The sequence below is a fragment of the Chrysoperla carnea genome, chromosome 4 (assembly GCF_905475395.1).
Source record: "Chrysoperla carnea chromosome 4, inChrCarn1.1, whole genome shotgun sequence".
In the NCBI taxonomy this organism is placed as follows: domain Eukaryota; kingdom Metazoa; phylum Arthropoda; class Insecta; order Neuroptera; family Chrysopidae; genus Chrysoperla; species Chrysoperla carnea.
The window spans coordinates 67,586,095-67,609,282 of record NC_058340.1 but is presented as its reverse complement, the minus strand read 5'-3'; the positions used below and the strand labels follow the sequence as shown (position 1 = coordinate 67,609,282).

The 23,188-nt window shown below is 29.2% G+C and overlaps 2 protein-coding genes across 2 annotated transcripts in view; one reads left to right on the top strand and one right to left on the bottom strand.

Moving 5' to 3' along the window:
• Positions 1-1,733: 1,733 nt before the first annotated feature.
• The window catches only part of LOC123298543 (ubiquitin carboxyl-terminal hydrolase 34), a 35,344-nt gene continuing 13,889 nt past the window's right edge, over positions 1,734-23,188 (bottom strand). The window contains exons 21-32 of the mRNA XM_044880575.1: positions 22,716-23,160; positions 22,387-22,640; positions 22,124-22,314; positions 21,248-21,425; positions 21,053-21,172; positions 20,866-20,982; positions 20,152-20,395; positions 19,235-19,467; positions 4,735-4,938; positions 4,193-4,333; positions 3,862-4,111; positions 1,734-3,247 (exon numbers count right to left, since the gene is read on the bottom strand). Of these exons, the coding sequence (XP_044736510.1) occupies positions 2,610-3,247; positions 3,862-4,111; positions 4,193-4,333; positions 4,735-4,938; positions 19,235-19,467; positions 20,152-20,395; positions 20,866-20,982; positions 21,053-21,172; positions 21,248-21,425; positions 22,124-22,314; positions 22,387-22,640; positions 22,716-23,160 (3,015 nt within the window). The 3' untranslated portion in view covers positions 1,734-2,609. The remainder of the gene's footprint in view (positions 3,248-3,861; positions 4,112-4,192; positions 4,334-4,734; positions 4,939-19,234; positions 19,468-20,151; positions 20,396-20,865; positions 20,983-21,052; positions 21,173-21,247; positions 21,426-22,123; positions 22,315-22,386; positions 22,641-22,715; positions 23,161-23,188) is intronic.
• On the top strand, positions 10,821-17,178 carry LOC123298544 (apolipoprotein D-like). The gene is made up of 3 exons (XM_044880576.1): positions 10,821-10,991; positions 12,849-13,065; positions 15,958-17,178. The coding sequence occupies exons 1-3, from the start codon at positions 10,872-10,874 to the stop codon at positions 16,302-16,304; spliced, it is 684 nt and encodes a 227-aa protein (XP_044736511.1). The 5' UTR covers positions 10,821-10,871; the 3' UTR covers positions 16,305-17,178.

The following is a 23,188-nucleotide window of genomic DNA, read 5'->3' as shown; positions in this document are numbered from 1 at the left end:
CTAACTTCCCTATTCATGGTTTAAACAAAATATGATTTATATAAATGGCACTAGCAAGAAAATGATCTGCTGATTGTTTTTATGAGTAGAAATTATTAATACAGAAAGTTAATTTCAATTGAATTATTTTTCGTTTCAGTTTCGTTTTAGAAATTCTATTTCAGTTTGGGAATGAAATTATTCAAACTTAAATAGACATTCATAAAACAAAGTTTTTTTTAACTTTTCGAAGACAATTTTTTTGACAGTATTTGAAAAATTTCTATACTCTAAATTTTTTTTCCCATTTTAATTGAGCACAAATGAGAATCCATTCAAGAACAACACCTGTAATTTGTTTTTAGTTAAAAGAAAATCAATTAAATAAAAATTTTAATAATACTGTAATTCAATAAAAAAAAGGTACAAAAACATTTCAGATAAAAGTTTTCGTCATTTTTAGGATTACAAATCTTTGAATGTGTAAGCTTGAACTTGATTTATTTCTATTAAATATTTTTGGGGTAAAATAAATTAAATCTATGGACGTTTTGTTGCATCTTTTGGCAGTGATACAGAAATATTATAAATTATAAGTTTTATGCAGAATGTTCGTCCATTACAAGAAGTTTACAACATTTTTTACAATTTTTTTTTTTTTTTTTTTGTGAACTCCTTACATAACATTTATAGAACTAAATCATGTTCACTGTTTTAAATGAGCTTCCGAATTAATAGCATATTTTTAAATTTTTATATCAAATGACTCCATTGTACCATCCTACCTTGTTTTCTCAAGCTAATCATAAGCGATCCTTTTTACACAGAATAAGGGGGTTATTAATGAAATTTTATTTCCATGATATTAAGGATGAATTTCTTTTACAATTTAATTTTAATGTTATTTTCAATTATATATTTACACTTTTCGGGCAATTTACTACGAACAATATGGCTTTTTATACTGAATGTAGTTCTTCCAAAATCAAGGTGTCTGATTTGAGTGAGAGTACTGTATTTATTTATTGTGATAAAGAGATGCTAAAAAAACCGGATAATCGAATTCTAAATGAACGTTAAAATTTTTAAATAGAACACAGTTAACGAAAAGAAATTAGGGAGGCAGTTACAATCTTTTGAAATGTTTCGTATTTACGCTATTTCACGCTACAAAACATCTTAAATTATAAAAAAAAATGTATACATCAATATAACATTTTTGTCACTCTAGACCTTTCTTCCCTTTTTTACACTATCCTATCTTCCTTGCTCTTTTATGCAGATTTACGATATTTTTTTTTTGTACAGTCCAGAAATATAATTTATTCTAATAAATGGAGTAAGATATGGTTAAATTTTTTAGAAAAATATAAATTTAAATCAAGGAAAATAATCAAGAAAGCATCTCTTACCATTCCACGCTTCCAAAGGGAATTTAATGAATCAAAATGTTGTATTTATGAAATCGAACGACATAAATTTGTTCATAAGAGCTTTTGAGTTCAAATAGTACGAATGTTTTGTTCAAAAATTGATGAGATTTGATTGATTAAACTCTCCTGAGTTTTTCGACTCCGATAATTAGAAGAAAAAATAACTATCAAAAGATAAATAAATAAGTTCAATTAAATTAAATAAACGAAGTTCACTTTATTTATAAAATTTAAATTATATTAATTATTAAATTATAAGAAAAAATTATAACTCAAAAAAAAGGAGAAAAGTAATAAAATCTTTAAAAACTTAACTACACATTCAAGACGACTCTGTCCTCAGACATTCTCTCCTTACATTTTTTTTTCAATTGTATTGACATAAATTTCTAATTATTGAGATATATAAAAAGATTTCAGGCGCGGATCCAGGGAGAAGTTATGACCACCGTTAGAATAAATAAAATATTTGTAAACTTTTTTAAAATTTATATCCTACTGCGTTGTAATTTTACTTTGAGTCAAATATTTCAAAAAAATTGATTATTTATAATTAAAATAAAATATTAAAAGTTTAAAAAAATATCTTGTTTTCGAGATACAAACCCGTAAAATAATATAAAAAAAAAGTTTTTTGTCAATAAAAATTTCAAAATTTTTGAAAGATTTTAATACGGGGAAAAGTACATATAAAGAGGGTGATGTTTATGGTTTATTTGCGAAAAAACAGACCTTATAATCGAGTTAAATCTCACTAACAAAACATTGAACACTAATTTATATGTACTTTCCCCCCCTTATTTCGATAGATACTAATGGATGTAGACAGCCATTTCACCAGGATATTACGGCAGAACGACCCTTACAAATTCTAAAAATTTATTAAGCCAATCGTGGTAGACAAACCTCTGCGGACTATGAACGGTTATGCGGGAGATAAGTGGAAAGGGATCTACTTGGCTGCTTCCTGCCTGTCAGAAAATTTAATTCATTTTTATTAACGGGATAAACTGTATTTTCTTACTATTTAATGTAGGAGCTGTATTTCGAGAATATATATTTTTATTTAATTGTAGTTTCTCTTCATGAATCCTAGATCCGCGTCTGAAAGATTTTCGAAGAAAAGAAAAGAAGAGTATTATGTTTTTTTTTGAATGATTAATTAAAATGAAAAACTTAAATAAATTAAATTGATTGTTACAAATTTTCACACTTTTCAATTAACACAACAAGTTCACTAATAACCGATTGTAATAATTTTAAATTAAATACAACACGATTATGTAAATTACGATCAGGTCCGGAATTATTATCATCTGATGTAAAACTTGTATTATCAGATGAGTCTTCCATACTATTATTATTATTATTTTTGTTTGTTTGTGTTGATGATGTCACATCATCATTTGGTGATGTCACACCACCACCCGAAGTAGAGGATGCACTATTTATTAATGGGGTTGTGGTATTTGAAATTAATGGGACGGTTGTTGACGGTGATGTATTATTACTATTGGTTCCACTACTTGATGCTGTGCTCACATCTGTCGTTTCTTTTTTTGGTGATGTTACAACGGTTGTTGTTGTCTCTGTTGTTGCAGTGTTACTGTCTTTGTCACTTGGTGATTCTAAATTGTTATTACTATTATTAATATCATCACTTTCACTATTGTCTATCGAGGAATTTTCGGGCTTTTCTGTGGGATTTTTACTTGTTGATGTTTCACCAATTTCAACTAAATTTTCTGTTGAGGTTGTATTCATTTTTTCTGATGTTTGGGCAGTGTCTTCTGTATTTCTTTTACGTTTTTTTGAGGGTGTTGAAGTATTTAAATCTATATTTTGTAAAATAAATAACATTAAAAAACAAACAAACAGCGTTAATTGTTTACATACATTCTATCAAAATAGACGGGGAATTAGTAATTTGAAGAGTAGTTTAAGTCAAATTCTGTATATTCTATCAAAAAGTAAAGAGTATGTTGGTAAAAGTGGGTTAGGCGTGGCTTATGATTTTTTTTTATGGAACAATTACTGGAGGTACTTAATTAAATTAATTAAGGGGCATTTATGGTATTAGCATCCTCTTCTTAGTTGTGCCTTATAAAATCAATTCATGTTGCCAAAATTCTCTGATGAAATAATGAGTCCATGTCCATTATTTTCATGTCGTTGAGCTATACAGATCCACTGGCGAATGTTTAGTTTTGTTAATCGAATTCACAAAACATAAGTCCGAGTTGAACATAAATTCGAAGAGAGCTGTATAGAATATCTTCAAATATATTGGACTATACAAATCTACTGGAAAATGTTTATTTTTGTTAATCGAATTCACAAAAAGTAAGTCCGATAAACACTCTTATACCAGTTAAACTTATACACGTTTATTTTTGGTTCGGGGTTAAAAAATCAAAAGAAAACTTAAAAAATTAAAAATAATTGTTACCTTGTTGATCCAAACTTGATAATTCAGTACTAATTTTATCAGATAATGTTTGTAAAGGTGCTACTAATCGGGCCGCTTGATTAACTAACAAATGTGGAGCAGCACTATACACCAATAATAATGCTCTCAAATCTCCAGCCAAACGAAATGCCGTTGTTTTTATATTTACATCATCAATTGTTTGGACTAAAGATTTCACTAAACTTTCAATGAGATTACAATTTTGTTCAGTTAATACATGAGACGCAACCTATAAAAAAAATCAACGATTAATTAATAAAACTTATATTGTCATATTCTTTCCCCTTTCATACATTTTGAGGATACTTACTTTTGGAAAATATGCTACTAAGAAATCAAAAATTACATCCACACTAAGTGCAGCACGCTCGTCCAACAAAACAGCTTCGACGTAATCCACAAAATAATGCTGGCATGATGTTAACATTGTAACATATTTTCTATCAATATGCTAGAAAAAATGAAAATATTTGAGGTCAAAGGATTTGTTATTGGAATAAATTCATTTAGTGTGAGTGACTTTACGATAGATAATTCAAATTATACAGAATTGTTCATCAAACTTCAAGCGGATCAAATCGGCCCACTGGTCATTGTCGTAATTTCAATAAATTAGCTAAAATCTCGAAAAATCCAAGAGAGGGTTCACAATTTTGTTTATCATGTTAGGTAATAAAGTCAATAAAAACAAGAACTTCTTTTTTCGAGTACGAGAACATTTTATGTGGCCCAAATGTGATATTCAATCACTATTTTTCAATAAGTTCGTTTATTTTCGAGAAATTCTCAATGGAAGAGGTTTGATCCCCCAACAATCCCCGTACGAACGGGTCTAGAATAAAAATAACTTACCTGCGAACGTAAAATATCCAACCATAATTTTGGAAAATATGTAGAATGAAGTGGTACAGCCTCAAATCCAACCATTGCACTTAAACTAACCATGACCTCATTTAAACAATCGTTATTAACAGCTACACGACATAAGACATCGATAAATTCATGATATGGCCCATAAAATTGTTGAAGTGCACGATCGTATTCTGGATCGTTACCCTGCAAAAAAAAAAACACTAATTGAAACGGATGCTTACGAATTGAGTAAAATGTTCCTAGATTTAAGGTGAAATACCACCAATGCCATCATTGGTGGTATATTTGGGTAAATCGAGACTACCCTTTGTCCTAAGATCAGATCATGGGAAGTTTTACTAGGCACAAAGCATACTACGCATTTTGAAAATAATATTATTTAATATAAGCTCTATTTGCACGTTTTTATTATGTAATAATGACATAAAAATTACTATTTAGGAGCTAAGACCTATTTAGGGTTATTGCTTACATCATTTTGAAGGACGTTTATAAATGATTTATGATAATTACATTCGTAATTTTAATTTAATGTTGATATTATATTTAAATATGCATTATAAAATAATTCTAAAGTTAAATTAAGTTTCTATATTTTTATACTTGGTTGAATTTCCACAGGTCTCTGCCTGGTATTAAGAAGTTTAAAATCCATTGGAAGATTGTTATGGAAAATGTTTCAATCTATCTTTCAATCATTCTGCAATTATGGATTCTAATAACTTTTGGTGAGTAAAGTAGACAGATTCTACTCGCACAAAGTTATACAGGATGAAAGTCGAAAAATAACTTTTATCGATAAAAATGATTCAAGTCAAAAATGTTGGGTGTATAGGCGCACATCTTACGCAGACATTAAGCTTGACCTAGGTTTTCAAGCTCAATGAAAAGCTCACTCTACTCCATAACTGGTAATCGATAGATGAACACTTTAAATTAGAAAGTTGTTTTTTCGTATGAATGTTTCTGCGAAATTTAGGCTGGATAATAGCGTTCTCTTCTCTTCCTTTACCCTCACTTAATTTCTCTTTTGTTCACCATTTAATGGGTTTTAATTTTTTGGTGTGGAACCCTATTTAAAAAAAATGCAGCTCATCTTATTTGCTGACAATGTAGCATTCTATAGGTAAAAAAATTTTTAAATCAGTTAAGTAGTGTACTCAAAAATGACGAATTTTCATACAAACTTTCATTCCCTATTTCACCCGCTTAGAGGTAGAATTTCGGAAAATGCTTTCTTATCGGATGCCTACGTCATACAAAGAAAACACTCTCAAAGTTTCTGTGCGTTGATTCGTCAGTCAGTCAGTCATCCAGTACAAAGAATTTTATAAATAGAGATAAACAACTTTTGTTTAAAGCATTTTTTTAGTAAACATCACCGTTTACTCTTGAGGGTGCAAATTAGGATAAAATTTGGGTGTTGATTTTCTCTAAAACTATAAAAGGTAGGCAATTGAAAATTTGCAGGTAGCTTTAACTAGTGGTCATGTGAGAGATTTTTGAAGAACGAAAAACAATTCTAGAAAATACTTTGGAAAAATTTCGAAAACAAAACAAATGGCGGCAATAATTGTGTTGGATTTTTAAACTTTTCTAATTTATTAAAAATAATGCAAGCACTGACATTCAACACTTTCTATACAAGGCATTTCAACAATTAACTCAGTAAATAGTTTGTTTTCACTTGTTTTTTCAATGAGTTTTACATTTTTTTAGATAATAAAGAACCGCTTTTGATTGATATAAAAGAAAATGACTTTATCACTAAATAATAGTTGACAGTCCTTAAATAAACGTTTTAATGAAGTATTTAAAACAAATTTCATACAAAATAAATAAAAAATAACAATTCCAATAATTTTAAATGTATAATTAAATAGCGAATAAATCCCAGGTGACTGTGACTAATGATATTTATTTTTCTTTTCTGTTATTTGATTAGAACTAAATGACTAAATTTCGTGTTAATGATAAGAATTTTTTTATTTAAAGTTATTTAAATAGAGAAGTGGGTTTAAAAAATTGGACTCTCGATAATAAAAATTCATTTTAATTTTAATACTCCTAATATCGTTATATAATACCCTTGTGATCTAGCTTAGAAAATTAGTATTTTGTAACAGACCTTTTTGCGAATTAAAGTACTATTTTTATGGTGCGTTAGACGTTGTACATTGCGGGCAGATATACCTTAAGTGCCGCCTTGGGGCATCGTGAAAAATGTCGGCCCATTATAAGTTTTGGGTGCAACAAATAATAGCAATTTTTATATATACAAATCTGATGCCACGATGCTCGTTTACTTTAAGCTCTGAAACCACTCAGCCGATTTCAAATAAATTTTGCAAATATGTATCTTTTGGTCCAACTTATAAGATAGGATAATTTTTATCTCGATTAATGACCGTTAATTTTTTCAAATTGTGAATTTAATGTTTTATATAGAGAAAAGGATTCACTTCTATGTTCTATAAATTTTCAATAGATGGCAGTGAGAGTCATAAAATTTCCCTCAAACAATATTATTTATATTTTGTGTAAGTATTCAATAGATGGTGATGTGTTTCAATATCAATTTTATTTTATAAGCTTTAAATTAAAATTGATAAAGGAATAAGGAAGATCTCGCGATATGACATATAAAATACTTGGTTGTATTATAACTGAGCCACATCAACGCGTGATCGGTTCAGCTAGTTTATTATAATTTATCAATATTCATACAAAAATTTAATAAATTAGAAAGTTATCAGTGTGGCCTCTAAAAACTATATCCACCCCCGATTTGTTTAATCATAATTTGTATCGACTCTCATGTATTTTATTGAAAATTGAATATTATTTTCTAATAAATTTAAATAAGTAATTATGTTAAATTCCATTTAAAAAATATTTATACAATTTCTAATGCAACAAGTTTAATTACTTGTTATTTTTTAATAATTTTAAGTTGACATTTACTATTTTACATTGTAAACAATTGAAATTTACTCATAACGTCAAAATTATCCACTGGAAGCGCTGGCATCGATTTAATTGTCCCCACCATGACTACGCATCCAACGAATAGGGTGTTTCAACAATTAACTCAGTCATTTGTTTATTTTTACTACGTTTGGGGATACAGCAGGTGTCATTACTGATTTGTCTCATAGCAGATTTCATTACCAATTTTAACAGTTCGTAATAGAAAAATATTATTTTTTTAGAAGATATTTAAGCAGACTTCCGTACCAGGTGATAAAAAGTGATATAAATAAATCAAATAGTATAGTTGACAGTATTGTAAAATAATATCTCTTTTATGTCCTTGGAGTTTATGAAACAGATTTGTTTTTAGAGTCTAGACTTTTTTAAATACATTTTATGGGTCTCTGAAAGATAAAATGGTATTTTTTTATTTACATACTAACGAAAGTAATATGTTTATTAATTTATCAAAACCTATTTGGATCAAGGGTCACTGTACTAAGCCCTGCCAAATAGAAATGCAACTTATAAATACCCATTTTAAGATTTCGAAAGGAGAACCAATATAAAAGATTTTCTTACAAAATCAATTAACTTAGAAGGTATATTTGAAACAAAACAACTAATAGTAACGGTTTCACAAAATATCTTATAAATTTTTGTTTTGGAATTTGGTAAAACTCGGTGGATGGGGTAATTTTGATCCAAAAAGTATAAAAATCAGGTTAATTTAATGATTGGATGCAGAGTTTCTTCTGGGATATCGCAAGTATTGGATCGATTTTAATCCGTATCTCAAAAATTATTCGTCCAGTCATCAAATGCACCCGATTTATGTACTTATTGGGTCAAAATTACCTTATATACTGAGTTTTATCAAAATCCCCTTTGAAAAAATGAAATTTGGAATTTGATGAAGCTCGGTGGATAGGGTAATTATGATCAAAAAAGCATAAAAATCAGCTTTAAAAATCGATTACGGAGCTTCGTAATATTTTATGTTAAAAATGTTCTGTGTAGAGATGTTTTACAAGGCAGAGTTTAGTTTCATGACCTTTTATAGTATTTAAACAGAAGTTTATTTTCAATGTATACATTGTAAAATTTCAATTAACCAAAAGAAAATAAATTTTGGAATTTTATTGTATCAACATTTATAAAATCAAATTTATTGCAGTAATAGACCAGCCGCTAGCTCGAACAATCTATTGGAAATTTGATCTGGACGTTAATCATATAAATTGTTAGAATTCCTTCAAAAAATGCTTAAATCTGTTTAATTTTAAAAGCGATTCATAAAAGGATCCAGAATTTCGATCGATAAATTCCCTGCTGCGTTTAAATATGGTGTTATCGTGCTCATTTGGTAACGCACCACTTGCAAAAAAAAAACGTAAAGAGAAAGTTTGGTTGACTCGCCAATAGGAAGCCACTCACGCCTTTTAAAGTATGTATTGATTATTTAACAAAAACGGTGCTGTAAACAATAAATTAAATTTAATTTTGCTGGTAAAACCGACATTAATTTTTGTCAAATGAATCATAAATAACTTGTAGAAATTTTTTTAATATTATGCAAAAATGGTATCTAATGACGGATATAAACATCCGATGTATATCACATACGTGTTTTTTTTTTTTTTAAACTTGAAATAGAAATTATAGGTATTATATTATCCAGGAAATTAAACATAAATATCCCCGAATTCTTCCTACATCATCCTAAGATTATATTTACAATTTCTGTTTAAGCTGAAAAATCATTTACAATGCTTAATTGTAATATTGGTATATTCTTAGGGGGTGCGTGACGCCAACACCTCGCTTTCGTAGCGCCATCACACGGAGAAATGATAAAATAACATGAATAATAATAAGTGGTTTGTTTCTCGGCTGGCTTTTACTATATTAAAACGCAAATTTCCATAGAAATCGATTGGCTCACGATCTCAACGGAGGTTAATACGTCATTATCGTTTTATTTATTTAAAAATATACTATTTTTATTAATAATTAATAAACAAACGAATTTATTAATTTTAAAAAAATTACTTCAATATACTTTAGATAAATTATTCTTTCATTTATATATAAATTTGGAGAAAAAAAAAAATTTATGCAACTTCTCAAGTATACATTTTAAAATAGATTTATGGTGGGAGCGAAATTTGGAATAAATAAATATTTATTTAAGTAATAATAAGCTTTTATTTTAATGAACCAAAAAATAATTAAAATAATTTTATTAATTTTATTATTAATATTTGTGAACAATTATTAATAATCTATTGTAAAATAATTTTTTACTTTTTATTGTTTTTGTTTTTAAATCGATTTAAAAAAACGTTTTTGTAAATTAAAATCCATTTGTTAATTAAATCGCCAGTGAATTCTATTGACAAAAAATTGTACATTTTGAAAGAAAAAAAATCAATAAAATAACGAAAATCCTCGGTTTAATACGCGGGTGTGAAATGACATTTAAAAAAAAACTTCAATTAAAATACTTTCATAGACCTTGAAAAATTAAATTTAAATAATTTTCCCATATAATCCCCACCACAAAAGCTTTTCAAATAAGCATTTTACATGATAAACTAAACAGAAAGTTTTCACTATACGTTAAAAAAAATATACCATAATATTGTTATTTACCTATTTACCGTCTCTCTACAAATAAATAAAATAAAAATTTATTTATTTTTCTAACTAAAATAAATGTGAAAAAACGCGATATGTGAAGGACCCCTTTTAAACACCACCACTAAAGTAAATACGCGTCCACATCAGTCTGTGGTCGACAATTGACTGGACCCGTAGTGCAGCTAATCGAATGTATGCCCACATGAAAAGTGTTTTTCACCGAGCGGTTTTCAAACCGTTACGAGATTTTATGAATTTTCCAAACCGCGTTGCGTTGAGTGTGAAATAAAAACGTCAATGAAAAATAAAAGATAATTTTTTATAATAGATATTTTTTTTTTAAATTATAAATTGAAAAGTTTACAACATTTGAACAGATAAGATTAGATTAACAATACCAATTTATTTATGAGTGAAAAAAGTATTAATTTTCAATTTGGTATTAAAATCAGTCATCAGAGGACTGTTATAAAAAAAATTTATTTTTGTTGAGAAAATATATGAAAATGATCAATTATATAATTATTTTTATGTTAGCGATTACATGTTCACAAACACAGATAGTTACACGTGGAAAATGTCCGATGAAAAAAGTTATGAATAATTTTAATATGACAACTGTAAGTACTACTCGTTTGTTATTAAAATTATTATAAAAATTTATTAAATTTTAAATTGTGATTCATCAACGTTTAAAGATCGGTTTAGAAATGTACTTAAAATGTACCGGGGCGACGCGTTTAATATATTTCAAGATAATTTTCACGTTGTTATTGTTGAAAAGCTTATCTATCATATAGGGGCGTATTACCTTAAACAACAAACTATTTAGGTCGTTTTCTGATAAAAACTAGAATATTAAGTGCTTTGTTAAAGTGTGTCAAAATTTTGCAAATATTTTTAAGAAAATTTAAGAAATGCTTTGATGAGGTTTTTAATCAAAAATGCAATTTATACATTTTTAACCCCCGAACTAAAAAAGGGGTGTTATAGGTTTGATCGCTATGTGTGTGTGTTTGTCTGTCTGTATGTGGCATCGCAGCGCCTAAACGGGTGAACCAATTTTGATTGTTTTTGTTTCGTTTGAAAGGTAATTAAATGGTGAGTGTTCTTAGCTATATTTCAAGTGCAAGTTTAGGGTCCCGTACCCGAAAAATTTGTCGAGGGCTTTTTTAAATTTTGTAAATTTCACTTGTAATAAATTGTTAAACAATAGTGAAAATAAAAAATTGACAGCAATCCGCCACCAAATTAACAACGAGTAACATGTATAACAAGAGTAATTACGATCAGCTAATTCATATTGATTATGACTACTTGGTAGTCGAAATACGTATTTATAAAATACAAAAAAGTGATCTAAGAAATTGGGGCAAAAATCGAAATTTATCTCGAAATATCCTAGAGTTTTTTTTCATTTATTATCTTCGACAAGATTTATATGACTATATACGAGCCAGCCCAATTTTGGTACATTAAAACCGTTATATTTAATTGTTTTATTATTTAATTAATTTTTCTTTACCCGATAACGAACGCAATTTTTTTTGTTATCAGTATTATATAAAAATCACGTCCGATTTTCTTGCGGTTTTTAGTATATTTATAAATAATTAAATTAATTGGTATGCAATAAATTTAAGGTAAACAAGTGAAAACAAACAATTGACTGAGTCAATTGTTGAAATATCATGCAAATACTGCGTTGATAACACTGTAACATTACACATGCATACATGTTAAACATACATAACTGATATTTCCATATAATACATACTATATAATTTGCGCCTAATTTGCGCTCTCACTGATAAAAAGTTATGTTTCAAACAAAAGTTGTTTATTTTTTTATAAGGAACATTTTTTACAATTAAACTTTTGTTCTATCTCTAACGGTTTACAAAATGGGTCTTACGAACCCAAGATCTAATTGACCTATGTTGCCCAATTACGAACTCGACCTCACTTTTTAGTTAGTTTTGGAATTTTTAGTTTTTGAGTAATCGTGTTAGATAGACAGATAGACAGAAAACCGAAAATGGACTAATTAGGTGATTTTATGAACACCTATACAAAAATTTTGGTCGTAGCATCAATATTTATTGTGATGAGTAGTTTACAATGCTAATTTTAAAGTTTTCTAATTATATAGAAAAAAGATTAAGTTTAACTTATATTTTTTGAGGTTTTTGTTAATTAGACTTGATACGCGTCGAATGAAAAAAATCTTATTATTCTAGCGTGAATAGAAGTGAAAAATAGAAATGTTTTTTCTATTTATCCCTATTTCACCCCCTTCAAATTTTATTTCTGCGATCAAAACTGTATGTCCTTTCCGAAGGTCTTATCTTATCTATCTATAAATCAAAATCATAAAAATTGGTTCAGCGGCTTAGGCGTAACAGACATTTATAATATTAGTTAGGATTACAATTGATATAAAAATAAATATAAAAAAAATTAAAATAATATTTCAGTATTTAGGTAATTGGTATGAAATATCAAAATATCCAATGATAATGGAAAGTTATGGCAGTTGTGTTAAAATCAATTATGTTAAGAATTCTGGTTCAAGAATAGCGGACATGACCATACGAATGGTTGATCCAGTCTCAAATAGTATCAACACTGTATCCAGAAAAGTTAAAACACAAATTGATAATGGAGCAACGTTAATTATCTCAAATAAATATGGTCAGTACTCAAATATTTTAATGGACGTTCTTATGTATAAAACAAAGAGGGAATGTGCACTGGTTATGTGTTACTGTGTGTGATTGTATGAGTACAACTTCAAGTGATGCGTCTAACCGACTGTGTTCATGTATACACATATACAATCCCTCTTTGTTTTATGCATAAGAACGTCCATAAGAACTTTTCTTACTTCGTATAATATAAATGGCTAACGGTATGGTTTACAAACAGTATACAGATTTATAACACACCCGTATTTGCTCCCTGACCTTCGATACAATGCATAAGTCTATATTTTCGGGAAAAAAATGACAAATGAATACAGATATACGAAGTTGTAAAATTTTAAAATTCCAGAAAAATGATTCATTAATCGAATACAAAACGTCGTAATGTTATTTCCGTACAAAAAAATCCCCCTTAATTACATTGTAATTAATATGACTGTTAAAAACTTTGTACTAAACATCTGATTATTATAAAAATTTAACTATTACATGGTATTTTAATTATTATTAATGAGTTTGATGTCAGTAATCAAGAAATATTATTAAATCATATATTTTTATCAATTCTTTAAGAATTCTTCAAAGATAACTCAAGTACATTTGTATTAAATATTATAATAACAATAATGACTCAACTGTAATGACATTTAATTTTAAATTTTTTTATAGCCTTTTGATTCACTGTTAAGTCAACAGTTTTATTACGTAAAAGATTAATTTGATCTACCTGTCTGAAACAACAAGTTAACAAAATACTAAAATTTCGAAATAATTTTAATCTAAGGTTATGTTTCACGTAAAGTTTTATTATGTCATTGTGTCATTCTAATAGTGCAATGAGGGAGGGGGGCACAGATAGGCTAGCTGCCCCCTTGGAGTAGACGTGCTATGTATTTTGTTGGCTAAGCTTATGATTATGTCAAAATATATTTGAATTTAGGGAGCATCCATAAACTATCTGGCTCAATTCCAATTTGTCATGGTTATGTAATCCAACTTTTTGCATGTTCCCAACATGTACGTATTTGTATATTTGTAGAACAATCATGCAATTAGTTCTTACCACAATAAACAAATAGATTCAATCGTCAATGTCATAAATATGTTTGACACGTTTATAATTGAGATTTAATCGAACATATAAAAAAAATTTATAATTATTACTACGTGATGATTTACCACAGTATCATTAAAATTACGTGTGTTTTTACTAAACAAAATCAAGAAATAAGGTTGTTCACAACTATCAAAACAACTTAAAAGATTTAGACATCAATACTTAAGTTTGCGCGTTTGTTACTTTGTTGGAACTTGAAATCGATCTTAGGCGTTCATAAAAACAGTGGCAGACTACTTTTTATAGCAAAATTATCGACTTTTACATCTACTTTTATCTGTTCTGCACGAAATTTCGAGTACACAGCCGATCTCGAAAACAGTTAAACCTTTTCCGAAAATCTTTTTTGGAACTATACTCAACAAAAAAAACGACACCTATGTATTGATAATTAAAACTGTACACTAGTAACTAAATGATTCTGATTTTTGGAAACTTCTTATTACTATTCATAGATGGCGTTTGAGACTAAAATTTTTACATGATTAATTTGATGATTTTTTTATAATAATAATTAATAAGAAAATGTCTATAACTTGATCAACGAAAACTTGAAAAAAAGCACAGTTTCATAAAGATAAAAGATATTTATTTTCTTTACTTGAATAGTTTTTTGTCAACTGTCCGAAACAATAGTAAATCGATGAAAAGGTCTATGCAGTTCATAAGTCAATTAGTCCTCCAATTAGTAGAAATTCGTAAAATTCATATTTAAATCAGTAGAGTTCGGCTCAGTATTCTGGAGTCGCGAATTGTCAGTGAAGGTACCTACGAGGCTCTTATTGGTAGCACGTATCCAAGACATTCATTGCCTTCAATGGAGTGGGGGTTAAGGGATGGGGATAAAATATAAAAGAGGATTTAAGGGATATCAGATCAGTATGAATATAGTTGAAGCTTTTTTATAAAGCATAAAATTTTCTAAAAAATAGATAATTTTTATAGAAAATTTCACGTGAGCAAAATCACGGGAACAAAATTTTTTATCAAACTTACATATCAACAACAGAGAAGTGAAGTATTAGATTAAAACACTTAATTTAATTAATTAATATAATTTCTAACTATTAATAGGGTAAATTTCATCGAAAGAAATTTTATCGAACTGTTATCAATCAAAGATAATAAAACAAATAATACTCATTAAAAGATTAATCATTGTTCCCATAGTTTTAAAATAGGAACTTTATACATAAATATCAAGCTTCTCATAATTGACGTTAATTAAATTCGGGATTAAGATGAACATCAATGATAAAAAATTGCAAAATTATTTGGAATAGATTAAAGTAATTAACATTTTAGAATTAAAATCGGTTAAGAGCTTTTTTGTTTCGTACAATAAGGGTCTTGTACCAGAATTAACAAATCGTTCGAATTAATAATGCCTTCATCTCACTTAAGCAGGCATGATTAGGATACACCCACCCAAACCAACCACATTTCTAAACATCGAGATTTCAGCCTAGAACTACCAACGTACCCCATCATTGTAGGCTTCGGAGGACTTTGATGGAGATCGGAGACTATCTAAACTCCTACTGACTGAGACAGGTCAGTAACTGAGCTGACTACTTAGCTCACCCGCCGAAGCAAAACACAGATGTAGTCTTCCTCTTGTCTGCGCTAGAAGGCCTACCACTGCCTTCACAAGCCCACCTTAATTCGCTTACGACACACAAAAGTGACGGATGAACACTGGAATAAGCTTATAAGAGTTCCCAATTAGTGATTAAATTTTAAATTCGATTTTTCTATTTCCAGGTAAAAACCAGTTCAATTATAAAATCCTGGCAACGGATTATATAAATTGGTCACTAGTCTGGTCATGTGAAGAAGTAACCAGTTATTCAAATGAGAATTTAAACGAAACATTCACCTTTGAATTTGCATGGATCTATTCACGGCAGCCAACATTATCAAAACGTTTTTTAAATAGAATCCAAGAGATTTTAATAGAAAATCATTTAGATCCAACGAAATTAGTGCCAACGGATCAAGGTATGACTGAATGTGAGATACGTAGTAATTATTCCGGTAATTCGTATGTTAATTTTTATACAATATTTGTATGTTCTGCGTTATTATTTTTTGTTATTTACGATGTTTAAAAGACTTTTTACGTAATTTTTTGGTGAACTGTGTTAATAATTTATTTAAAAAAATATGCGACAACAATTGATGTGGTACGCCACTAGTGGACAAATAATTGAACTAATTTTTATAGGTTATTTATTAACAGTTCATAATCACGTTATCAAGGTTGCTGTTTGGGCTACATTTTACTCCACAACACAAAATGTATTTTCTATTTGAATATGACTTCAAAATATTTATAAAAAATCAACTGGATATGAAATCCAAATTTAAAAATAACGTGTTTGAATTATAAACAACAATTCTCATCTTGGCGTGAATCGACCACATAAACTAAGCTATTTGAGGGTAGTTCTCAATATTTAAGTTAGAAGAATCAAAACTTTAGACTAATAGAGACTTATTGAACATAACCTCACTAATTACAAACTTTAAATAAAGGAAGTAAAGAAATTGTAGCTTCAAAAGTTTTCCAAAGTTTTAATTATTGTTTTCATTGAAATATAGAACTAATAGAGCTAACAATATAGAGAAAAACTATAAGAAAAAGGGATTAGACAAAAACGATTCAAGAAATTCATGTTATTTCGAAAAACGGGCGAATAGTATAAAGTATGGAGGGTAGAGATAAGGAGAATCGTCTCTGTGTATAAAAAGTGTTCACGAAAAGTGTTCAATCTGATCAATTTTAGAACTATTATTTTAGACACTTCGACTTTTAGCTAAGATTGTCCTCCTTACCTCTACCCACTATAATATCTAGTATAAACATCCTAATCTATAATAAATAGTTCCAATTTTTGTCACACTAGCGTAACGATCGGAAAATTTGACACCATCATATTAAAAATGACACCAAAAAAATTTAGATATATTTATGACGCTTAATTAATGATTATCATTTTCTTCCAATTTTTTTGGAGGGGTGTATTAAAAAATTGACAATTTGTTCAATATTATATGTAATACTATCTTCGTTTCAATAGTTTTTAAATTAATATCTACGAGCGGGAAAATATGAAAAAACTTGTGTGCTGAGAGTTTAAAAAACTTTAAAAACCGGAAATTAATTAATAAAATTGGACAGAATTTTTTATGGATCCATTAGGGAATTACATAAATTACATAAAATATTTATCATATTATCATCGTGTTATTTGTTATAATTGCGTGTGTTAACTTGACACCCCTTTGTGTGTACATGAATCACTGATAAAAATAATGTCGTAAGATAGAGATAGTATTACATATAATAAATATTTGTACATAGCAATTACAAATGTTCGTGATATCATTTAGAAAACAAGACACACACAATATTATTATGTACTTAAAATGGTTACATAAGCGCAACTGTACAGGTAGAGAATGGAGAAAGAGGAGAAATTAACGTTAAAATGTTGATAAAGTTAGATTGTAATAATAATGTGAAATAATTCAAACTTGAAAATGAGATCACATCGTCGAAATATAGGTCTATAGAATTTAGTTTGATTGAGCTTTATTGTCAACTAGCTCGATCCGTGGCTAAAAACAGGCTAAACAGAGAAATCATATATAAATAAAGTAATTTTATTACAGATATGATAAACTACATAATGAACAAAATTAAATCTTAATATTATTTCTCTAATCTGCTTCTTTCTTAAGCAGCACATTTTTAGACCGTGAGTCTCTTTTTCGTTTTTAGCTAGCTTTAAAATGAGGGGTAAATCGTGGAATTTAATAAAGGAATAAGAAAGATCTCGCGTACACAGGAAACACAAAAGTAAGGGGAAATTCCGTGTTTTACCAAATATTTTCACTACTAAGATACTTGATTACTGTTCACTTTTACTGTTAGAAACTTTTATCAATTATCAAGAAATAGATACCTTCGTCACGTTTTAAATTTAAGAGATTTAGATTCAGTTTCTCAGTAGACTTAAACATAAATTTAATCAAAAATCCAAAAAAATTTAATTAAAAAAAAAAGCATTCCACGATAATATTAACTTAGGCCGATCAATTGATAATTTGATGTTAAAAATGAGAGTAAGAGCATCGAGTTCGTGTATAATATTTCGTTTTAAGTTGTTGCGCTTAAACAGATGCACAAGTGTACTTAAGATGTTAAAAGAGAAAAACTCTTTTTTTGGAAGTCGATTAAAAAGTGCTTTATATTCAGAAAAAGACAAAGCCATATTTAATTTATTTTTAATCATTTTCATATATTTGATCACACTTATTTATTAAATAATTTTGTAAAAAAAAAAAAAAAAAAAATCAAAATGTACTGACCTAATAAATATTTTTTTAGAAAGTTTTTGTTTTCTGTTTTCTGTATATATACCTCTCCCATCACAATCCTTTGTGATCTCCTGAAATCCCTTTTTATATAAAACACGATCGAAATCAGGTAAATAACTTATTAAACAATTTTTTTTCATCACTCGAGCTTATCCTTGATAAACTTTACTATCGTTAAGTCCGGGTAAAATAGCCTTTCAAATAAGCCTTAAATATGGTTTTGATTCCAAACCGACCGGTTTCCGTTTTGTTGTACAAGCAAAGATCAGATGAATTTGAGAGGCTCTTTTTTAAGACAAAAGACCCTAATCATTAGATTAGGTTACAATTAGCAGTTCTTATATGCTTATATTTGAGCCCACAGTGGCTATTTTAGCAGCCAAGTAAGTATCCTCAAATGGTTTATGCCAAATTGTAAACGAAATTGTCCCTTGTCAGTATCTTTTCCTCCGATTTTACAAGCGTTTAATAAAAACATAATTTTAATAGCTTTTTCTATCTGAACACATTATACCACTTAACATATGAGAGTGAGACTGAGACATGGAAAACGCACATTACGTACCTTCATTTGAATAGAATCAAACGAAAAACTTTACACAAAAGCCGGGGCATAATATTTCTAATAAAAATTATAAACATAAATACGACTTACCTTTGCTAATTCTAATTGATTATGTGGTACAGCCATTTGCACCATTGGTCGCAGCGGCCTAGAAGATTTACTAATCGATGAGAACTGTGGTGCCATTCCCCGTCTAGGAAAATATGGACCTAATGGTACGGCATTATGTGTATCTTGAAATGCTGCATGACAATGTGATAATAACGGTACTAGTACTTGCATTACATCAGCTGGTGCCATCATACATAATTCTTTTAACAAATCTGTAACATTCGTATAATTTAATATTAGATGTTTCCTTTATTTCGAAATTCCAAGGAAATAAAAAAAAGGGTTAGAACTAATTTTATTAACTTCTTCAGTTTAGAGCTCAATCAAGCTGAAAGCCATGAGCTCAGTGTCCTATAGGCCTTGATGGACAAAAACTACTGAGAAGCGATATCGGACTTTTTTTAACTTTTTGGTAATAAACGACATCTACTGGACTTTTTTTTGTGCTGGGGGGATTGAGGATATTGGAAATATTGTTAAAAAGATTGTTACCTAGAGATGGACAAATTCATTAGATTCTGCAATATATACAGAACATGGTGGCCACTGTTTTTCCAAAATGAAATTCCCTGGCTATTTTATGTTATTCAATGGAATAATTCAAAAAATTCCTGATCAAATTAGTACGTTTAAATTGCTTTGAAAGAGAATTCGACAAGAAAAATAAAATTATAAAAATACTTTTAGAAGTTTGCTACGAAAATGTTAAAATTCTCGTACTTTTCTATTATTTCACGGAATTCCCTGACATTTTCAGGTTTTCCATCAATGTGTCCACTTACTCCACCATGCAGGAAATGGTTTAAACTTAACTTCAAAGATCATTTAACACGATAGCTAAATTATTTCTGTAAATATAAGATATTCTGTAAAATTTGATTAAAATAACAACATACCTATACATAACGACCGCATTTCCGGTGGATTATAAGTATTTAATAAAGTTGCTAATTTACGTAAAGTTTCCAACCAATCTTTACACGATAACAATAGTGATCTAGTACTTGAAGCATCAGTGGAAGAACGATTTTGTCTGAAACATCGTACCAACTCCAAACAAATGGATAATAATTCCAATAATTCACTGAGTACGTTACACGCTGTTGCTTCATGATACATCACATGTAGAGTGATTATTGACTAAAAAAAAAAATTTACAATCAAAGAAAGAAATAATGTTTTAAGGATTGAGAAACATAGACCAGGTTCGCGGCTAATTTCTGTCAATCTTTCCTAAGAAGAATGAAAGATATCGATATTGATCGCTAACTCACAAGGCCGGATTAATCATAAGGCAGAAGATCATAAGACCCAGAAAGGAATTGAAAATATTTAATAGACAGAAAATTTAATTAGAAAATTTCAACTCTTAATGACAATAAGTATTATTACGTTTTTCCACGCATGCTGACAGTTGATGAAATATTTGGAGACTCGTGCTAACTCAACCCCATTAAAGGCATGGCAAACCTGTGGATCATAGGGTGAGACCACGCAAGAGAAAATTCTCAATCCGTGACTCGAATTGCATGTCCACGTATATCCGTATCTAATATTATAGGCACGGATATATTATCCGATTACGTAATGCTAACTTTGAATAATCTTACCTCGAATAATAATTGTAGACCACCATTATACAAGACATAAAGACGATCTTCATCTGTATCAATAAGCATTCGAAATGCTGATATTAATGTTGGCCAGCCTGTACGTCCTTCTAAACACTAAACATACACAAAATAAAAAATATATAATTTTTTATCAAAAAAAATAAAAGTTTAATTCTTAGCATACCTGTAAATAAACGGATAACGTATTACGTCGAAAAGTATTAATTTCTCGTAATTCTTGTTCAGTTGCATCCGCATGTTTTATCACAAATAATGCCATTAACTTAAATAATTCGTCTACCGCCTAGAAAAGAAAATATAATTAGAATGTTGTTGATTTTTCTTCAATTTAAAAAAAAACGTTAGAAGATTTACTTACACCAGCATATTGAGTGGGATGTGGGGTAATATTTTTAAATGCCCATTGTAAATTTTGATGTGATGCTAAATGACGTGTAAATGTATGCGATTGTTGACAACATAATCGTAACAATCCATAATATGCAGGTAACATGGCTCTATTAAACATTACTACTTCTTGATCGTCGTGATCGGCTCTGAAAAAGGAAAAAAAACATAAATGAAACTTGTATTTGAATTTTCAAGAACATAGCCAATTAACGCCTCAGATTAGCATTCTAACACAGTCAGACTGTCCTAGAGACGGAGATATGATGAAACTCTGGGTCGACAGAATTCTAATAGATTTCGTCACTAGTACGTATCATTGTCTCTAAAGTAATGGTTGCAATCAATAGGAACACAGAGGATTTTATTTGTAGATTTGATTTATAAATATGTGTTTTTTCTAGCCAAGTAACACCTCAGACCGTTAAGATTTCAAAACTCAAATCAACGACTGTCTATGAGAATTGTCGAAGATTAAATAAGTCAGACCGTACTAAAGACAGAGATATGCTGGACTTTTTCATCATGGATGAAGTCTCAGAAGAGAAGCTCCGGGTTGAAAGGATTCCAATAGATCGCGTCACTAGGAGGTATCATTGTATCCAGGGTAATGGTTGAGATCAATAAGGACACAGGGCACTTTATTAACCATCGGTGAAATAGGGGTGTTATAAGTGTGACAGCTATGTATGCCAGTCTGTGGCACCGTAGTTCTTAAACGGATGGACCGATTTGAGTGCGGCAGAGCTATGTTTCAAGAAGAGTGGGGGTTATGGGTTCTAAGGAGTGGGGGTCAATTTAAATTTTATAAATTTCACTTGTTTATAAATATGTGATTTATACTTACAAAATATAATTAAATGCAATATTTTTGGTAACATGAGCGTTATGTAACATTAATTGAACATTTTCTGGGCAATCGGTACAAACATGATGCCAAAATGCAAGTAATGCTTGTTTATTATGATGAGCAGGTACAGATGGTTCAGATAATTTTGGATGAAATAAATGCCATAGTTGCATAAAATATTGTCCAAACTATAAAAAAGGCATAAATTTAAATTAACGATAACATTCAAATTTGAGTTAAGGGAGGAAAGGAAAACTTACCATTAACTTTTCTGTCCTCGAAATTACACAGTACGTTAATAGAGCAAAATATGCCGTTAATTTGTTTGTACCATGTGTTTGAATATCGGTATAATGTTTAGCAGGCCCCAACAGTCTTAATAAAGTGGTATAAACTTGATGTAAGACGGCCAACGCCTCCGGTGTTAATACTGGTTCACCTCTAGTTCCACGTGCTCTAAATCCTTGTCGAAAATTGGAGCTTGGAATTAATGAAACCATTAAAAATGCAGCCGCTGTAATATAAATATGTACACATTCAGTATTTTAAGATTACAATCCAAAGACAATAAAAATTTCATCGCCATTACCTGAGCGAACTCTTTGATTGGAATGTCCTATAAGAAAATGTTCTAACCATTGATCCACACTTTGTAATACCCATTGATGTACTAATTTACTACGAGCAACCTGCACCGATAGCCAATCTAGTGCTGAATGTGGACAACATTCTGCTGTTTCCCAAACACGTTGAAGTACTAATTGAGTGAAACATGGTAACCCACTCGATCCACTAGCTGAATTTAGTGTATTGTTGCTGTTATTTGAATTATTATTGTTGTTACTTTCAGTTAAAAGTGTTAATAGTTTAAAAAACGGTTGACATGACTCTGGATGACGACTAATTGCTTGCGCGAGCATATTTACTAATAATGAAGCTAATCGTTCATTACCACGACATAATGAATGTATTAAATTTCTGGTCTGTTGTAGATTAATGTTATCTTTTATTTGTTGATATAAAAATGGGAAACCCTGAAATTATAAATTGATATTATTTAAT